General features: G+C 42.0%; 2 protein-coding genes across 4 annotated transcripts in view; both read right to left on the reverse strand.

Moving 5' to 3' along the window:
* Positions 1–11,853, reverse strand: part of rhobtb3 (Rho related BTB domain containing 3) — a 31,614-nt gene extending 19,761 nt beyond the window's left edge. For all 3 annotated transcript variants that reach the window (XM_061783777.1, XM_061783775.1, XM_061783776.1), the window contains exons 1-7: positions 11,371–11,853; positions 10,280–10,511; positions 8,806–8,998; positions 4,024–4,181; positions 3,727–3,835; positions 1,940–2,135; positions 1,649–1,845 (exon numbers count right to left, since the gene is read on the reverse strand). In XM_061783777.1, the coding sequence (XP_061639761.1) occupies positions 1,649–1,845; positions 1,940–2,135; positions 3,727–3,835; positions 4,024–4,181; positions 8,806–8,998; positions 10,280–10,511; positions 11,371–11,372 (1,087 nt within the window). In that variant the 5' untranslated portion in view covers positions 11,373–11,853. The remainder of the gene's footprint in view (positions 1–1,648; positions 1,846–1,939; positions 2,136–3,726; positions 3,836–4,023; positions 4,182–8,805; positions 8,999–10,279; positions 10,512–11,370) is intronic.
* A 3,210-nt stretch (positions 11,854–15,063) lies between these two features.
* On the reverse strand, positions 15,064–19,018 carry rfesd (Rieske (Fe-S) domain containing). Its single transcript, XM_061783779.1, has 4 exons — positions 18,898–19,018; positions 16,638–16,805; positions 16,332–16,366; positions 15,064–16,186 (listed from the first exon to the last, which is right to left on the reverse strand). Exons 2-4 carry the CDS (start codon positions 16,789–16,791, stop codon positions 15,884–15,886), a joined length of 492 nt encoding a protein of 163 aa, XP_061639763.1. The 5' UTR covers positions 16,792–16,805; positions 18,898–19,018; the 3' UTR covers positions 15,064–15,883.
* Between the last annotated feature and the right edge of the window lie 1,417 nt (positions 19,019–20,435).

Consider the following 20,435-nt stretch of genomic DNA (forward strand, 5'->3'; position numbering starts at 1 on the left):
TTGCAGGGCACATATAAACAAACAACCATTCGCACTCACATTCACACCTACGGGCAATTTGGAGTCTTCAATTCACCTACCATGCATGTTTTTGGGATGTTGGAGGAAACCGGAGTACCCGGGAAAAAACCCACACAGACAAGGGGAGAACACGCTAACTCCACACAGGCAAGGCCGGATTTGAACCCGCAACCTCAGAACTGTGAGGCAGATGTGCTAACCAGTCGCACACCATGCCGACTTTACGAGATTTATAATTTATAATGTGCCTGTGCGAAGCTTGTGGTCAAAATGTACGCTTGCGGTAGGTACCGCTTTGGGTACATTCGAAGGAATGGCAGCCAGCGAGACTCCTGTAAAATATCCACACTCTTGCTTTTATTCCCTACCACTCTCTGTAGCAACCTGTTTCTTTCTTAACTATTACGCTATCTTTTCATGGTTTAATAAATGTGTTAAAGTACAATGTACTGTATTACGTGCAGCATCAAATGCCTGTACAGGGTCGCTGTTTAGGGCGTCAATATATCCAGTCGCTAAGTGTGTGGGGGTGAGTTGGCCACTGTTATTTTTTGCGATGATCGGGATCAATCGGTTTCAAGCGCATCGTACAGTTTGCGGCACCCTTCAAAGAGGGATGTCTGCGCTGTTGTGGGAGTGATGACAGCCGATTTCAATCCCGTCCAATCAAAGCAGCTCCTCTTAATCCCTAAATGTGGCATGCTAAAATGGCACTGACAGTCTTTGACATGGTGGAAGAAAATGATTTGCTCGCGCAAGGTACATTTATACGGAACTACAATGAAGGAGATCACAAATACTGTATCTGCGCCGTAAAGTAGGCACTTGAAGACACCTGAACCCCAAGATGTGCGGAGGCATTTTATTCATTCTATTCAGTTCATTTATAGCGACGTGTGATTATAAATCGCAGTATGGAAGGAAGTGCACAAAATTCCACACATCATGTCTGTCATTAGCCAAGCTGGTCAACAGCAAAGAAGAAACAAAACGACTACATTGGACCCCTACATACTCGCGGTTCGGCACCCGTGGATTCACCTATTCACTGACTTTTTTTTCTCACTTTCTTTTTTCTTTCTTTTCTTTTTTTTGGGAGGGGGGACAACCACCCAAATGCTTACTGGCAGTTTATCCTTGCTTGTTCAAGAATTTTTGGGATTAAAACTTTGTTCTTTTTTTTCAATGCAGTAATAATGTGTGTCAATTATCCACAGATCTTCGCTATTCACGGTCCCTATCCCCCGTGAATAGTGGGGTTCCACTGTAAATGGAAAAATAAAATTGAGACATCACTTTCACTCTCAGCTTCATCTCTGCGTGTGGTCCTCTCAAGACATCCGCTCACATCAGGAGCGTGTGTGTGAGTGAGAAAAGCAAAACCTGTGAAAGAGGCTATTTTGTGTTTTATGTTCTATACTGTCCATACAGTTTTTATTTACCCCAACTCCCACCTAATATTACATCAGTTGTGATCTAAAGTCACAAAAAGTCAAGGCATTCTCTACTACTGTTTGAACAATTCTCTCACAATCAACTGTTAGGTGTGTGCCAAGATTTTTGTTTGTATACAGTATTGCATGTTATTATAAGAGTTTAGCAATATTTAACTGTTCTGGTACTTTACCTCGGTAAATGAACATGAGCGTTTCCCATAAGCACATGCACAAGAGGGGATCCTTCACGACCAGACGAGAGAGGCGACCAGCCAGATGTCCCTCAGATCGAGGCATGTCATCAATTATTCCGCCGTCCCAGGTGGAGAGTAACGAGTGGGGGGCTCCATCCCTCTCCCTGCAGACACACCGTGACTGCGGCCGTTCCCTGTCAAACCAGACAAAATTCAGCACAAAGGAGGAGGTAAGCACCTGGTGGCTACAGATGGTGAAATAGCTTGATAACATAATACATCTCATACCTGGTCTTAGGCCCCAGGAGTAGCTGTCGGAAATACGGGCTGACAGCGCAGAGTGCGGATGCGTGAGCCCATCCCAGTTCTTTCCCGGAGTCTCCTGCATAGAAGGCCACGTCGGCAAACTGCACGCCACGCTCCAACAACCACTGCATGTCTTGGGAGAAGCTTGACTCCTCCACTCGAATTGGAGGAAGGCGAGCTGAGGAAAGGGAAGTGGAAGCTTAACAGGTAAGAGTGGTGCAGGGGAAGAGTAAGAGCAAGATGTGTTTTTACAAAGAATCAGATAGCATTTGTTGACTGCGTCAAATTAATGTTTTTTACTAAAATACCCAAATTGAAAATTTTCTTCACTTTTAAAAACGTTGACATATTGCAAGCATTATTTGTTACCAAGCCCCGTTTTAACATAAATTGAATACAAATTGAACAAGCAATTTTTTACTGGCTTCCGATTTCAAAATTATTTATCCATCTATTTGTTGTGTATATGTAATAATATGAGATGATCATGCATTTATATTGGTTCACAGTCATGACAGCCCTCTGACGGAAACCATAACGACTATGTGGCCCAAATATGAGTTTGACACCCCTGACTAGTATTTAATACATCCATCCATCCATCCATTTTCTGAGCCGCTTCTCCTCACTAGGGTCGCGGGCGTGCTGGAGCCCATCCCAGCTATCATCGGGCAGGAGGCGGGGTACACCCTGAACTGGTTGCCAGCCAATCGCAGGGCACATACAAACAAACAACCATTCGCACTAACATTCACACCTACGGGCAATTTAGAGTCGTCAATTAACCTACTACGCATGTTTTTGGGATGTGGGAGGAAACCGGAGTGCCCAGAGAAAACCCACGCAGGCACAGGGAGAACATGCAAACTCCACACAGGCGGGGCCGGGGATTGAACCCCGGTCCTCAGAACAGTGAGGCAGACGCTCTAACCAGTTGGTCACCGTGCCAGTATTTAATACATTTCATTTAATACATTTATATTTACAGTTTAAGGCATTTACTACATAAAATTTCAATGAACACAGTGACAGATAATCGTGAATGAAGACCTTTCTTTCTTTTGACGCACATGATTTACCAATGTGTCAAACTGCCACAGTGTAGCACCAACTACTGGTCAGGAGGACTTTCTCAATGTTAGATTTTTTTTCCTTAAGTATCGGTAGCTGGTATCGGCAGTATTGATGAGTACCTGATACCTTAAAAATAAGGCCGGTTTCGGCCCCTGGTATCGGTACTCGCCCATCCATAATAAAAAGCATAGTAAGGAAGGCAAAGAAATTCAATATTGTTCATTGGGCAAGTCAATTGTCTATCGCAACCAACAGTGCATTCTTTTCAGTTATGTCATCAGAATCAGAATCAGAATCATCCTTATTTGCCAAGTATGTCCAAAACACACAAGGAATTTGTCTCCGGTAGTTGGAGCCGCTCTACTACAACAGACAGTCAATTTACAGAACACTTTGGAGACATAAAGACATTTACAAAAAACAATTGTGAAGTGAGTCGTATAAGGTCTCCAAAGACGGACAAAAAACACAAAAACAAAAACAATACTAGAGAGCGCGTGACCGAGGCGACCACACTGGTAGGCGCCATCTTGGATTCAAATGGAAATGGGAAAACAATCAGAACAGAACATCTATTTTTTTAGATACATACTGTACTGTAAAATTTGACAGCTAAGACACAAATCTTCAGATTATTTAGTGGACTGGCACTAAAACTACATTATTAATTTTAGATGCCACGTTATTCTTCTGACCTGGTTGTTCCAAGTGAGGCGGGCGAAGCTCGTGGACTTTATTTCCTCGCCTCTTTTCTGGCTTCTCTTTGGCTTTGTGTTTCAGACACTGGATCATGAAGTACTCCAGCTGAAAAATACAGAGATACACTCGTTCAAAAACAAGGCACAAAAATAAGTTGTTACATCATCTGTTCTTCGCTTTGGGAACAAATTGCCCCCATCATAAGATGTACAATCTTAAAAATGAATAAACCTTGAGGTGAGATGCAAAGCGCGTGTGCGTGCGTGTGTATGTGTGTGAGTGCATGTGTGTACCACGCTGCCAAAGTAGCGACCGACGAACACATGGTTAAGCGAGGGTAACTCCAGGTAGGTGGCCCCCAGGTCCCGGGACAGCTGCAGACCTTCACTGTGAGGCACGCAGCTGCTCCAGTCAGATGCACACAGCGGACAAGTACAGGGAGGACCCTCGTCTAAGGAGGACATTTCAGTTAGTGGCCAAGAATGATCACATTTATGTTTGACTCAATATTGTATTAAATAGAAATATATATGGTACGGCAAATGGCACCACTATTTGATCCACAATATAATGTGTAATGCCACATTGTAGGTTGTTGAGCTGAATGGCTATGTCCTAAGTGAAATTCAAAGAGAACGAAAGTACACAAACGGATCAAATTCTAAGACTTGTATGCATTGTACAGACAATTTTTAAACTTCATCCACATATAGACAAACAACCATTCACACTCACATTCAAACATATGTACAGTTTAGAGTCATCAGTTAGCCTAATATGCATATTTTTGGACTAGTAAAAAGCACGGATAAAACATGCAAATTCCACACAAAAAGGCTAGGGCTGAGATTCAACCCTTGAACCTCAGTCAGAACCGTGAGACAGAAGCGCTTAACCACTATGCACTGTGCTGCCCTTCGGGGGTGGTATGAGCTCGAACAGGGAGAACGGGTGGCTCCTCAAATACAAATCTTAAAGCAAGTTTTTCAATGAGTCAAAGGTTCATGTATTGATGTCGGTCAGGCCACATGAGATAATGCCGTAATATTCAAAACAAAATGTCATTTTTATACAAAACAAGAACAAATATATGAACTACAATAAAATGTCATGTCCATTTTGGCATGTCCAAAAAAATCCCTTTTTGACTCATAATACCTCACAAAGACCATCAGATGAGCATTATCAGTGGTGTCAATGGACTCAGCCAAGGCTAGTAAGTCAGTGCGTCTGGTTGCTGAGGAACCTGAAAGGGGATTTGCTTAAGTTTAGCTCTCATTTTCTCCTTTTTTGCCTCAAACATTGTGTTCATCACTTCACTGGTGCATTCTTTTATTATTTCTGCATCCGAGAATGGCTTTTTGTGCTTATCCAACATCCACACCACTCAAAGTGAGTGAGTTGCTTTTTGTTGTTGTGTCATGGATGGCTCAAGAATCCTGTTTGCAGCTTGATATGATGATTTCAGTGCATTATTTTTTCTTGTTCTTACCGCTGGATTTTTAGAAAATATCTCTGCAAAAATTCCTGTGCTTCTTCTGATAATGCTGTTTCAAAGTGGAAATCTTCATCACACCAATAGTCTCCTGGCATATCAAGCACAGTGCTCTTAACTGGAGGGGGAATGGAAGCACATTTTTCAATCCATTCTTAAATTGCTGCTTTTCACTCTCCACATTTGTTTTATCAGCAAACTTGGAACACACCATTTTTGTACAATACAAGCTCCTACAGCAGGCAAACTGTGAAAGTAAACAATTGCACTTGCAGCAGTGAACTCAGTGACTGAGTAACAGGCTGTCTCTGAATCGTTGGCATGGAGACAAGTCCCAGTATACTGACCCTACCAAAACAGATAGTGATGGTAAACATTTTTCAATTCACCTCGTGCACTGCCAACCTCACACAATGAATGGCTTGGTTGACGGCGCACTGCTTTGTGCAATGTAGCTTACGGCCGTACTACTCTGAGAACGCCCAATCTCGTCTGATCTCGGAAAGGGTCGACAGTTCAGGGGCCACAAATAGCGCATTTGATCCTTGCGGAAGTGAGATTTGAAACCCCCACCTCTGTAGAGACTGCAACCTGAATACAGTTGACCATCCTGACACATTTGGTTAGTCTCCGGCCTGACAGAAACGACCTTGAAAACCTCGTCTCATAATGTTTTTCTATCCATTTTCCATACAGCATATCCTCCTCGGGGGTGAAATGAAGCTCATCCTAGCTGACTTTGGGTGACCGGTTACACTCTGGACTGGTCGCATTTTACAAAATGCAATGCGCTGGAATTAACACAAAGCAGTCATTTTAGCAGGTGCTTGAAAGCTTTGGTTTTCATTAATATTTTGAAAATAATGACCCTTGTTCCCACTTCAGCCAGCCCAATCCCTGCCAGCTCTTGTCCAATCTCGGAAAACTAAGCAGGGTCGGTCCTGGTTAGTACTTGGATGGGAGACCACCTAGGAGTACCAGGTGCTGGGGTTGGACTGTAGTCCAATCACCTGCTCCCGTAAAAAAAATTACAGAAAATGCAATTGCGGCCTAATGTGCCTCATGGCATTGAGAGCTCGAACTAACTAACTTCCCACTGTAAAACAATGGCAAAAAAAAACTAGTGGCAAAGTTTTAATATAGTAGGCATTTCAAATGTAATTTTTAAATTTGTTGCTGCAGGAGTTCGCATGTGTGCTGATCTCGTGTTGTAAAATAGTCCACTTGAAACTCATACAGTGATTACATTTTTGTACAATATCCTAATAAATTTTCATATAAACACCTTAGTATTGAATACTACTCAGATGCCATCTACTGACTATTTTCTAAAAGGCAATATTAAACACAGAGCAAGGCCTACCCTTTATTGCTAATGCCCATACAGACATAGATGGAGTGGCATAAAAGGAAAATTGAATGGGTTCTTCCATTTATTGAATGAAGCCTGGCACCTGCTGTGTTCTGCAATTTTCAAGCATGTAATGTCTGCAGTGGTATGCTAGCAGGAACCAGCCACGCTGAGCTATGTGCACATGGGAAAATAAGACAGAATCAGACAGAAAATTAGTGTGATTATCTTGCAGGAAGAAAAAGGGCCACAGAGAGACAGAACAAAGAACAGAGCAAGAAAGAATGAGTGGGACATGGCTAAGTGCTGAGGCATTTGATAAATCATACTGCTAATAACCTACAGGCACTCAGCCAAGAGTGCGTGTAAGAGACAGAGTGAAAATAGGAGTATGAGCGTCTGTCAGGCAGTGACTTGACACATCAGTATTGTGTTTATGTGCACGAGAGCGCGCGTGTGCCCTTGGCGGAATAGTGTGGCCCTGCACTCGGCGCTGCTTTAATGGGCACGTTAATGCACGTACTGCAGCGATGGGCTAAATCGAGCAATCTGAGCTCAGCCGTCATTCTCTGCAGTTATGAGGGAATAGCGTGAACCTTCTCTCGGGAGCAGCAACAAACTAAAACGCAAAACCCTTTTGTCTGCCCTCGTGCAACACCGCAAACACGCGCACACACAAGCACACACACGGCACGAGCACAACTTGACTTACGCTCTGATCTTTCCGCGATGCTGCACTGACAGGATTTCAAAGAATGTTGAGCAGAAAAGCTAAAAATACAGCTACGTGCATTTGATTGGCTTTTTTACACAAAATGCACTGAATGAGGATCAATGTCCTGTGCATATACATGCACTTGCCACAACATTGAGAACAACAATCTAATGAGATCCAATAGGGCCTACCAAAAATCTGACTTTACAAAGATAACTATGCTTAGTTTTATTGACACAAACAGAGAGGTATTACTGGAGTGGTACCTTGATGTATGTGATTAATTCATTCCGTGACCACGAGCGTAACTCAATTACTTGTACAGTATATCAAATAATTTCCCCATTGAAATTAAATGAAATGCCATTAATCCATTCCAGACACCCCCCAAATGTTGTTTTTTTTTTATGTTACTTGTTTTTAATAAAGACAAATGGCAATGTATTGTACAAAAAACATCCATCCATTTTCTACACCGCTTATCCTCACTAGGGCCGCGGGCGTGCTGGAGCCTATCCATAGCTATCTTCGGACGAAAGGCGGGGTGCACCCTGAACTGGTCGCCAGCCAATCGCAGGGCACATACAATATAAACAAACAATCATTCACACTTAACATTCACGCCTACGGGCAATTTAGAGTCTTCAGTTAACCTACCATGCATGTTTTGGGGATGTGGGAGGAAACCGGAGTTCCCGGAGAAAACCCATGCAGGCACGGGGGGAACATGCAAACTCCACACAGGCGGGGCCGGATTTGTATCCAGGTCCTCAAAACTGTGAGGCAGACGTGCTAACCAGTCGTCCACTGTGCCGCCCTTGTATAAAAACAAACTGATAAAAGAGAATGTAAAGAAATAAACTGGTTTTAGTGTAAATACTGCACGTTGGGACAAGCAGAGTCGCAACGATAGCTGTAGTGTTGTATACTTGCCTTTAAGGGGCGTGGCCTAATTATTGTGTCATCGGTAACATGGTTACCTTCGTGTGCATGTGAGTTTTGTCATACTGTAGCTGCTCACGAGTGTTCTCATTTTGTACTTGTGTGTTTGACTATTTGTTCCATTCAATAAACAGCTGAAAGTGCATTGGCCACTAGCGGCAATGTCGTATCACTCGCAAGTCAAATTTTGGCTCGCAACGCAAAGCAAAAAATCAGAAAACTCATAAATTGGGTACCACTGTATTTGTATTTGATACTGGACTTTTTTAATCTCATTAGATTGTGCCTAATGTTGTGAGGCCCTCTCACAAAACTGCACCAATCCTACTTTGGTTACAAAGTACAGATGTGCCTAATGGCTTGTACATTGGTGGCATTTTCTTTTCAAGTCAAAACTGTGCTAAAATATGAATATGATCATTTATTTGAGAAGGTGATGGAGGCCAAACAAAGAATATAATGAGATGCCTCTCAAAATTAATTTTTACTGACAAAAATCATTTAAAGGACCAAAATTAGTTGTTATAAATAAATAAATAACTCTTCAAGTATATTAAAAATCACATACTCACCGTTCAGCCTAGCTCCAACTGCCACCAAGATAACAGGCACTCCCCAGTGCCTAAGAAGTGGGCGGAGTCTTGGGGCATATCCATTCCTGACCTGCTGGAAGGCCAGTTTGTCAGTCACTGAATACTTGATGACCAGAATGTCCGCCTGCTCAAGAACTTTACGTACGCTGGCCCAGTCACTGTCCAGCAAGTCCTGGAGAGGAAAAAGGAGACATATCCGATTAATCAACAGTTTGCAGTGACAACTATCATGGATGTAACCTCAGATAACCCTTCCCCTTCCCCTCACAATGTTGGCTTAACATACAGTAAATACATATCCTACCAAGTCTTTGAAGGGTTACACCAGTGATTCCTCACTACTGTGCCATGGCCATGGCACATTTGTGTTTTGTTAAAATCCAGTTTCACTTAAATGATCAGAAAATTATTATTAATATACAAATAATGTATCCTTGTTCATCTATCTATGCCAGCAAGGTATATTAACAGTAAGAACAATTAAATGGCAGAAGGTACATAATTGACCTGTGTATTCACATTTTGTGACATTTTTGTTTGGTGGTGTGATATTTTTCTAATGTAAGATATGTGTCTTGACTAAGGTTGGGAAACACGAGGAGAAAACATACATCCATCCATTTTCAGTACCGCTTAACCTCATTAGGGTCGCAGGCGTGCTGGAGCCTATCCCAGCTATCTTCGGACGAGAGGCGAGGTACACCCTGAACTGGTCGCCAGCCAATCGCAGGGCACATATAGACAAACAATCATTCACATTCACATTCACACCTACGGTGTTGCATGTTTTTGGGATGTTGGAGGAAACCGGAGTACCCGGAAAAAAACCCACGCAAGCATGGGGAGAACATGCAAACTCCACACAGGCGGGCCTGAACCCCAATCCTCATAACTGTGAGACAGATGTGCTAACCAGTCGGTCACTGTGTCGAGTGAGAAAACAACCTGACTGAAATCAAAAAGCTGGTGAACCCTGCAAAGCACTTACATAATATAAAAAATAAATACATAATAACATAATAAATTATTTGAATAAAAACAAAGAAGCGTAAAGTTGAGTGACAGGCTATTGCCAGGCTAAGACAGCTCCACAATACAACACATACTGTACTGTTGCAAAATCAAAAGAATTCGCCAATTCATCTGCTTTTAAGAACAAAAGTTGTTTCATTCTTTTAGGGGGTGCTTGAGGGCAGCACACTGAAAGTACAAGTGCAAACCTCAAATCAGCGCTTGGTTAGAAAGTGGCCTTGAAAATAGAAAATGATTCAACATCTCATGACACACAAGCAGCTTCACTTTACAAAACTTTTAGGGATGCCGGACATTTGACCCTGGAGTGGAATAGTCTATTTTCTGACTTAAAGGTTCCACTCTGCCTTTATCGTACACTTAAGAGTTACCTCTCAACATTTCATGCTGATACCAAAGTCCAAAAGCAGACATGGCTTACCCAGCTGGGACAATCCTGGACCACAATGGTAACGTCTCCAAAGACACGTGAAGTGTACTCCATGAAGGCTGGGTTATGCAAGCTGCTCTCCAAGTCACTGGGGCCCACCAGCGCACCATGGCCCAGGTAGCTCCACAGCAGGCCTCCCTGCAGCTGGCCCTGGCCCATGATTTCTTCCCCTTGGCCGACTCCACCGGGGCACTCGCTCCCCAGAGCCACAATGTGAATGGACCTGAGAGGGGGACGCATGAGCCAAATGGCACTCTTTCTTTTTCCTTGTCCTCATCCTTCATGCCAGTGAAACAGATGCTGACAAGCTTGGCTGGGGTCCTTATTACATACATGTAGTGTGTTGTCAAAGATAAATCAAATAGAACCATGTGTTGTTGATGATGTGTAAATTCATGAAAAGCATACCAAGAAATTGAGTGTGCTTGAGCGTAGACTACAGGAATGTGAAAATGTGAAAGGCCAGCAATTACAGCAGATACGACACAGGTATTAAACTTCAGGCCTGCGGTCCAGATCCGGTCATCTTTGTCATTTTATGTGGCCCGTGAAAGCTTGCAAAATGTTTTCAAAACTAGTCATATTAATTATGATAACTGAATGCACTGCAATTTATGTAATATGATGGGGCGATTATTAGCATTCCTGAATATTAAAGTTCTGCCTCATGCTGTAGCCATAAACAAAGCAGACGTCAGGGCTAGCCATACATTTAAACAAACGAAAAGCAACTATAAACAGCTTCTCCTGTCCTAGGCGCTTCAGATGGAGCCAAAGCAATAACAAATGCCATGATTATTATTAATTATTATTATTATTATTATTATTATTATGCCAGATTGGATCATAATTCCGACTGTTCCCGTTGCACTTGCCTCCAAGAAGACAAACAATTAATGTTGCACTTTCCTAAAAAGAAAAGATTCAAGCTGTTGATGTTAAATAACATTCATGCAGTTTCATTGTTATATACATATATATATATATATATATATATATATATATATATATATATATACAAACATGACAATGTGCCTATATGTGACGTTTTTCTAATGAGTTGTAGGCAGCTAACAACTTACATTGCGGTCACGGTGCCGTTGCTGCCCTACGCGAGCGTGTCCTCCTCACGGTGCGTTCGCACGCCAGTCTGCGGCAGTCAGGCTCGTCTTTTTCCGCAGTGAGCCACGGCTCCGCTCCGCCGTGAATCGCTCATCGGCGGCTGGTCCCAGTGGAGCCCGGTCGCGCTAACTGGCATTCCCCCGCCTCGCTAGTCATTCATAAAAGCGGGAGACTCGACCCAGCCGTCCCGACCGCGAGGAGACGGCTCACTGTGTTGGAATACTAACAACACTCAATGGGCTAAATTAACAAGTTGCCAGCGGGTGGTGAACGCAATTAACCACCGCGGAGCAGAGCCTCGCGCGCCGCTGTCCAGACCACATTAATGACGTCGGACGCTACAACAAAGTCTTATTGGCAACAAAATCGAGAGAGAGAGAGAGAGAGAGAGACAGACAGACAGAGAGAGAGACAGACAGAGAGGTGAGGAGATTGTGGTGGGGGGCAAAAAGGGGGGGGGGGGGGGGGGGTGCATAAAGGAATGAAGCGCTCGCCTGACTCAGCAACATGCACGCGTAACCGTGCAGAGCTCTAATTTACTGATGGTTTACTCAGCTTGGGGTTAATGGGCAAAAGGGTTGTGTTCACCACAGCTATCTGAATATGAGATGTTGTAATGGGCCAAAAATTGAAATGGATCTCACATACCAAAAAAATCTCACTCACCAAATAACCTTTCAGGGACACCATAAAAAACTCTCAGGCACTCCCAAAACACACACGCACACACACACGCGGACACAAAATTTCACATGCACCAAATACTGTAACTCACCCACACCAAGAAACTGACTCACACACACCAAAAGACCTCTCTCACACTCACCAAAAAGCCTCTCACACACACCGAGAACCTCTCACACTCAATAAAAAACATCTTACACAAGAAAAAAAACCAGCTCACACTTACCAAAAAAAACATCCAGGCCACACCAAAAAAACTCTCAGGGTAGACACACTCAGAATCACGCTCACAAAAAAACTCATACTCACCAAAGAAATCTCTCACACTCACTCAAAAAACACTCACACAAACCAAAAACAGTCTCTCAAAATTACCAACAAAACGTACACACTCACCAAAAACCTCTCACACACACCAAAGTAACTTTCACCCGCACTAAGTCTCACACACACACAAAAAATGTCTCACACACACCAAAAAAACTCATACTCAACAACAACAACAAAAACTTTCACACTCCTAAAACACTTAACTAAAAAGTCACTCATCAAAAACACCTTCCACATTAATCACAAAACCTCACATGTAAAAATATCTCACTATCACACAAAAAAACTTGCAGGCTTCCCAAAAAAAAACTCTCACACATGCCAATTCTCTCTCTCTCTTTCTCTCTCTCTCGCTCACACACACACACAAACTGTCAATCACCAAAAATCCTCTCACTCACACACAAAAACTCACATCACACCAAAAAAATTCTTACTATGACAAAACACCAATCTTTTTTTCTGTGCAGACTTTTTTTTCGTCTGTGTAATTGTCAAAAAAATTTACATGTGAAACGAAGCTCAAAATTGTAAATGGGAGCCATCTCAAATCTCAAATGCTGATTGGCTTTGCCATGCAGCAAGTCCCTCACGGATTTTTTTTTTGCACTTTCATTCAAATTAGCATCCAGCCATCAGCCGCCATTGTGTTGCACACCAATAACATGGTGGCCCCAAAATCTTCACCCTAGCCCACCTACAAAGAGCATAAAACAACCATTTCCCTAGATTTGACATTATATTTTCATGACAGATGTTCTAATAAGTTCATTTCTGATTTTTTTGACAATGTTTGTAGATGATCCCTTTCAAATGCTCCAGTGTACATTAACTTACATTCTCCTGGCTCTGACTCATTCTTCCACTTGGATAAATGGATACATGGCCAAGCAATTGCATGGTGCATGGGGTACAATGTCAATGCAATGACAAGGTGAAGACCATTATCTGATAAATGGATGAAATATAAAATAGGCCCCGTGGACCTTATAAATGTGATAATAATATCTGGACATCCCTCTTGGATAGGTTCCAGGGCTTCTGTTACATGTTTAAAATGGAAGAAAATCATAACGGTCTAATTAGCATTAGCCGTAGCATTTGTGGCATACATAGCTCCACTCCATGGAGACAAAGGTGTTGGTCCACCAAAATGTTGCTCTTACATGAACTTTTAGCCCTCATCCTGACTGACCTCAAAAGACCACTGAAGCATTACAACCCTAACTGAATTTCAAAAACAATAATTACATTTTAAAATTGAATAAGCATTAACCCTCTCCTTGAGTCATCACCTTATCGTGGTGGAGAGGTTTGTGATCCTAGGAGCTAAGTTGTCTGGGGCTTCACGCCCCTGGTAGGGTCACCAATGGCAAACAGGTCCGAGGTGAGTGACCAGACAAAGCACGGCTCCAAAAACCTCTATGACGAACAAGATATATGGATCTAGATTTCCCTTGCCCGGATGCGGGTAGTTACAATAGTTACTTTCAGCAGCTGTCATATGGCAGGAATATCACTTATTCACAGTACAAAAAAAGCATTACCTTAACCATACCATAACCATTACTTAGTAATGTATGCCACACAAGTTACAGAATGATGAAACATGAAAAAATAACTTAAATATGAGTATAGTTGAAGCCACATTAAATGAGCAATTTAGAGAAGATTTGACATGCCAAATAGCCAAATAGACATCTAAATATAAAGCACACCATTCTCAGTACACTTCTCTAAAGACTAATTTGATAGATAGATAGATAGATAGATAGATAGATAGATAGATAGATAGATAGATAGATAGATAGATAGACAGACAGACAGACAGACTGTAGCAACCCTGCCGATTGTTTCGGGGTCCATGAAGGCAAATGTGTGTGTGTGTGTGTGTTTTAGCATGTGTGTGTGTTTGTGTGTGTGTGTGTGTGACCTTAGTAATGTCCTCTTTAGAGAAACTCGAAGAAGTGACTGTATTTCCAATTTAAGTATGCCAATCCCTCGTCACCGTGCATTGCGTTTGCGCCGCTGGCTGCTTGGGTACACGTGAGTTGCCTATGTGCGGAAAACGTGCAACACGTGGCGTCATTGCCCCAGACGGCTCAGTTTATAAATCTTTCGCCTTTTTTCAATATTGTAGTTAGTCGTTGCGTGCATTTTAGTTATGGATAGTTAAGAATATAGGGTGTTTCGTCTGTTTTATTAGTCATTACTAAAACAAAGGCTGAAAACTGGTCTACACTTATGACATGCACCGTGACTGAATCGAGTGTATTTGTCTCTGTTTGCATTAAGACTTTCTGAAACTCAGTTGCCATGTTTTGCGAGGCTATACTTAAACAAGAAGAAACATGGTTAATGACACTAAGTAGTATGATCTTTATATTTAACAAGAACAATTTTTCACCTTATTTTTCATAAAAATTGTTGGATCACATTGATTCATTCATTTTCCGAACTGCTTATCCACACTAGGGTGGCGGGCGTGCTGGAGCCTATCCCAGCTATCTCCGGGTGAGAGGTGGGGCATACCTTGAACGGATTGCCAGCCAATTGTAGGGCACACATTGATTCAGTCACAATATATACTATACATGAGGAGAATGGAGAGGCATACAAATTGACTAGTGAGCCAGTAATAAATTGTTTGTTTCTGACCAACTCTTTTATTACAATTTTAGTCTGTGAAGATTGAATTCATTTAACATGTACTATACATACCATACAATGTCATTAGCGTATGCCATTAGTAATGAACATCAGAAATTAATTAACTGTGTACTTTATAAAGTATGTATATACAGTACTGTGTAAAAGCCACCATTAGTGCTGTTTTAGCAATGCCATAACAATCATATAAAACTAGAATGCTAGTAGAGTGCAGAATGCCACCAAGGCATAGTGAAAACACTTCATAGGGTGTTGTACTTGTGTTTTCTGCTCCCTCTGTTTGTTAGCTATCAGACTACTTACTGGTTCATTGTGGATAACAAACCGACAGGAAGTGCAACTGATGATTCTGATGGGTGGACAGTTCCACTGATGCCACAGTTACTCAAATAGTAAAAACACATTTCTTTATCTCCACCATTATCCACTTCCTCACCAAAGGTTAATTGGCTCTTCCTCGTCTCATGTACCATCCCTTTTAGGGGATATTGGCTTTGTAATTTTTTTCAAAATAATGCTAAAATGTGTCATAATATTCAATTTTATAAAGCCAAAACTAGTTCTGTCCAAAATAGTCATTGTTAAAACAATGCTAGTGGTGCCTACGTTTGTACTTGTAAATCCCAAATCCCCTAATTCCAAGAGGTAAAAAACTGCTTATATTGTAGACCAATTAAATAAAAGTATAGGTCTAAAACGCTATTTTATATATGCTCCATACAAACACAAACCCCATAGAGAGGATGTCAGAAGAGGCAAGAAGATACCTCTAGAATGTTTCTTCATTCATTAGGAAGATTCCATCCCCTCGTCGACCTCGGCCTTGGCCTCAGCTTTGGCCCTTTTCTCTTTGCCTTCCTCTCCCTGGAAGTAGTCTGACTCGATCCATCCGGGCATTTTAGAGAGCTCCACATAGACATCGCCATTGGTCTCTGTCACTGTGTGGACCCGCTGCTTCACTCCTTTTGAGTACCATATGGGCACGGGTGTTTTGTTGGTCTTGTCAATACGCTTGCATAAACCCTCCCCTTTGGCAAGGGTAATCTTGTACTTGTGATTGGGACAAATTATGCACAGCTTGCCACCTATTTCCTGTGTGTAGAGAAAACATCATAATCTAAAATGCTTTTTACAGATTATCAAATATATAATGTAATATATAATATACACGTGAGAGCCAAATGAAGTAAGAACCACATTATGTCTGCTTTTCTTTGAAACGAGCTCCAAGCCTCACCTCAATATCTCCTGTCTCCAGCTTTGCACCAGCATCTGTCAGAGTGGGTAGATGAATAGTATATTGAAGAAGATGTTTGTTTCTCAAATGAACACATCAGAAAAGTGAAAAATCAGCCCACTGTTACATCATCAATGACTGAGGTCATTTTAGCATTTGTGTGTGAATATGATAAGTATAAGCAATCATAGTCTGTTGTGAATATTTGCGATTTTGTTACAGTCTGATTATTATGAAGAACATGTATTATTGAATTTTCTCTCAAAGCAACTTGCTAGACCTCAGCACCGCAAGAAGCGCACTCACGATAGCAGTAATAGTCCAAAGCATAGAAGCCTCCCTGGTGGTTGATGATTAGTACATCCCGATCCCCCAGTGTTTTGAATGTGCGCTTTGCTTTGATCAAGACTTCTTTCTTCCCCACAAAATGACGCCCCTCTGGTGGCTCCTTCTGCTCCATGGCACTGTGAAACTCTGCAAACATCATATTTTAGAATAGGATTCACATGGACACATTTCTATCTTCACCATCTACTACATAGGTGAGCGGTGAGTGCAAACAAAGCCTTCTTCGCTAGCCGAAACCGATGCACAGACCTATATTTACAAACTCAATTCTAATATCTTTTTAATGACATTTTGTTAATTTATTCCAAATCGTCTATTCTCTTAATTTTGTTTCTCTTGGTTGAACACTTCCAGATCATATTACAGAAACCATCAATACTACACAAGTACACAATGTAACAGCATGCAACTGTACCACATATATCTGTCATGTGTGTGTGTGTGTGTTCCGAGTTTTGTCTTCCCCCCTGTTTCACACACACCTGCTCCTGTGAGCATCTTCACCACCTGTGCCTCGTTCACCCTAATTACCCCTTGTATATAACCTCGTGTCTCATTTCCTCTCGTTGCCAGTTCGTTGTACCTTGTTGTCGCGTTCCAGCATTCCTTGTTTCCACGTCATAGACTCACATTAAGGCTTGACCCTGTTCCGATTATCGACCTTGCCTCTTTGCCTCATGTTTTTGGATACTGTTGCCTCTTTTGGATTTCCTGCCTGTGTCCCGACCTATGCCCGTCTATTAAACCACTCTTTTTGGAAACTGTCCATCTGTTTTGGAGTCGTGCATTTTTTGGGTCCTATCCTCTGTTCCGTTCATGACAATATCATCTGGAGCAATTCAGAATTAATATGTTTTTCAATAACATGACAAAACCATAAAAAAATCCTCGTATTCTCTAGAGAGAATGATTATTACCGGTTAATGTATTAATGTGAGCAGACAGTGCTAGTTGAAGTTTGCTTAAACAACTTTTGCTCTGACCAACCAATCAGAGGACTGAAAAATGCTGATGTTATAAGGGGGCAGCTGCGGACCCTGTGAGGATAAATATGAAATCTGTAGAAAAAGGCCCATTGCTAATATCGTTGAAGTTACATCAAAACAGCAATACTGATTTTAAAGGCCCTGGGCAGATTGCTGTAAATTGACTGTTTGGGTTCATTTTTGTCTTTCGTCCTCACGTAGCCATCGTCATGTCATGTTTTCAAGTAGCCTGTAGTGTTGAGTGTTTTGTTTCCTTACTTTTCTTTGTAACTTCGAATCTTGGTCCTTTTTTTTGTTTTTTTAAATTAGTTTTTGTTTTTTTCTGGGGGCAGGTTGGGGGGGGGTTGTTAAGTATTTTTGATTTTTCCACATCTTGTTTGCCTTTATAGAAACACATTTTCTTAAACTTATTATTACTCCTGCTCCCTTGCCTTGCTTTGCTGGTTCCTTACGTTTGGGTCCACTTTTGCCTCCACACAATCACTATGAAAACCCTCAACCCTGACAAAGTGAAGTGCAATGAAATGAAGAGAATATATGGTTGGTAATAGAGTAATACAATTTCATGGAACAAATATTAGAATTTAGGCTGTAAATGTAAGTCAGTGTTTCTGATAGTGTTTAGGCTGGCAGAGAAGGCCTTGCTGGCCCTTACCGTGCACCACCTTCACTATAATACATAATTGAGCAGACACAAACTAAAAACTGAACAGAACTGCTGAAAAACAAAAAAAATTTCAACTACCGTGAGATCACAGTTTGTGACCCACATTATAGAGACAAGTAAACCACATTACATATATTCCATTCTGCTGTCATCATTCCATCCAGAAATGCAATTAGACTCATCTCCATCTGCAAGCTTTGTGACAATATCCCATAAATATTTTGATGCAGGGGAATCTGACCCCAAGAATGATTCATGTCGTGGAATAATGTGCACTTCAGTGCAGGCTGAGTAAGCACAGTAGTAGGAGTGAAAGTCGCATGCAGGGAAGCCCAATTGTGAGAGGAATCACATAAGATGAGGGAAAGAGTAAGAACAAATAATGTTTCTTTGTTTATAAAAATATTACCAGTTCATTGGATCAATCTCTGGAAAGTACTGATATTTTTTTCTGAAAACTGTACATTCAAATGCTGTATATGATGTGCAAACACATTTGTGCCAGTTATCTGTCCTGTATCGGCCAATTTTTGTTTTGCTTGAAAATGAAAATACATCATCTTACCTTCAATGTGAGCAACTATGTCTTCTGTGCCAAGCCAAGCAACTATATGAATAACAACTCCACACTGTTTGGGAAGGAGGGCTCATTTTTGCTATCTTCAGACACAAGCTGCTGTCAGTGGCTCTTATCAACAGTATCATTCTCCTGTTTCCTCCATGCACAACGGCTTTCGCGGTTTTATTTGTAGGTGTTGGACAAAATATTATAGTATGACGATGATGATGAGGATGATTATTTTTATTGCGACACGGTGAACGACCGGTTAGCACATCTGCCTCACAGTTCTGAGTACCCGGGTTCTAATCAGGTCTTGCCTGTGTGGAGTTTGCATGTTCTCTCTGTGCCTGAGTGGGTTTTCTCTGGGTACTCCGGTTTCCTCCCACATTCCAAAAACATGAATGGTAGGTTAATTGAAGACTCTAAATTCCCCGTAGGTGTGAAAGAAAGTGAGACTGGTTGTTTGTTTATATTTTCCCTGCGATTGGCTTTTTGACCAGTCCAGAGTGTACCCCGCCTCTCGCCCAGAGTCAGCTGGGATAGGCTCTTGTATGTTTATCCATCCATCCATTTTCTGAGCCGCTTCTCCTCACTAGGGTCGCGGGCGTGCTGGAGCCTATCCCAGCTGTCATCGGGCAGGAGGCGGGGTACACCCTGAACTGGTTGCCAGCCAATCGCAGGGCACATAGAAACTAACAACCATTCGCACTCACAGTCATGCCTACGGGCAATTTAGAGTCTCCAATTAATGCATGTTTTTGGGATGTGGGAGGAAACCGGAGTGCCCGGAGAAAACCCACGCAGGCACGGGGAGAACATGCAAACTCCACACAGGCGGGGACGGGGATTGAACCCCGCACCTCAGAACTGTGAGGCTAACGCTCTAACCAGTCGTCCACCGTGCCGCCTCTTGTATGTTTAGTCAGACTAAAATTACATATGCTGGTGGAAATTGCAAATTATTTGCAAATTATTTTCAACCTATATTCAGTTGAATAACTGATGAATTTTATTTATTGATTAAATGTATTTTGCAAATATTTTGAATTTGATGCCTGCAACACGTTTTTAAAAAAAGCTGGGACAAGGGCAACAGAATACTAGGAAAGTGGAGGAATGCTCAAAAAACATCAGTTTGGAACGTTCCACAGGTGAACACCTTAATTAAAAAAAGGTGAGTGTCATAATTGAGTATAAAAAGAGCATCCAAGAAAGGCTGAGTTGTAAGGATGTGGCAAGGTTCACCACTTTGTCAACAACTGTGTGAGCAAATAGTCCAACAGTTCAAGAACATCCATCCATCCATCCATTTTCTGAGCCGCTTCTCCTCACTAGGGTCGCGGGCGTGCTGGAGCCTATCCCAGCTGTCATCGGACAGGAGGCAGGGTACACCCTGAACTGGTTGCCAGCCAATCGCAGGGCACATAGAAACAAACAACCATTCGCACTCACAGTCATGCCTACGGGCAATTTAGAGTCTCCAATTAATGCATGTTTTTGGGATGTGGGAGGAAACCGGAGTGCCCAGAGAAAACCCACGC

Source organism: Phyllopteryx taeniolatus, chromosome 9 (assembly GCF_024500385.1).
Source record: "Phyllopteryx taeniolatus isolate TA_2022b chromosome 9, UOR_Ptae_1.2, whole genome shotgun sequence".
Taxonomy (NCBI): domain Eukaryota; kingdom Metazoa; phylum Chordata; class Actinopteri; order Syngnathiformes; family Syngnathidae; genus Phyllopteryx; species Phyllopteryx taeniolatus.

Coding starts and splice junctions, on each gene's coding strand:
- rfesd (XM_061783779.1), bottom strand. CDS start 16,791: ATGGAGCAGAAGGAGCCACCAGAGGGGCGTCATTTTGTGGGGAAGAAA. Junction 16,367..16,637: donor TTTGGACTATTACTGCTATC/GTGAGTGCGCTT, acceptor CCACTCTGACAG/ATGCTGGTGCAAAGCTGGAG. Junction 16,187..16,331: donor TGGAGACAGGAGATATTGAG/GTGAGGCTTGGA, acceptor CTCTACACACAG/GAAATAGGTGGCAAGCTGTG.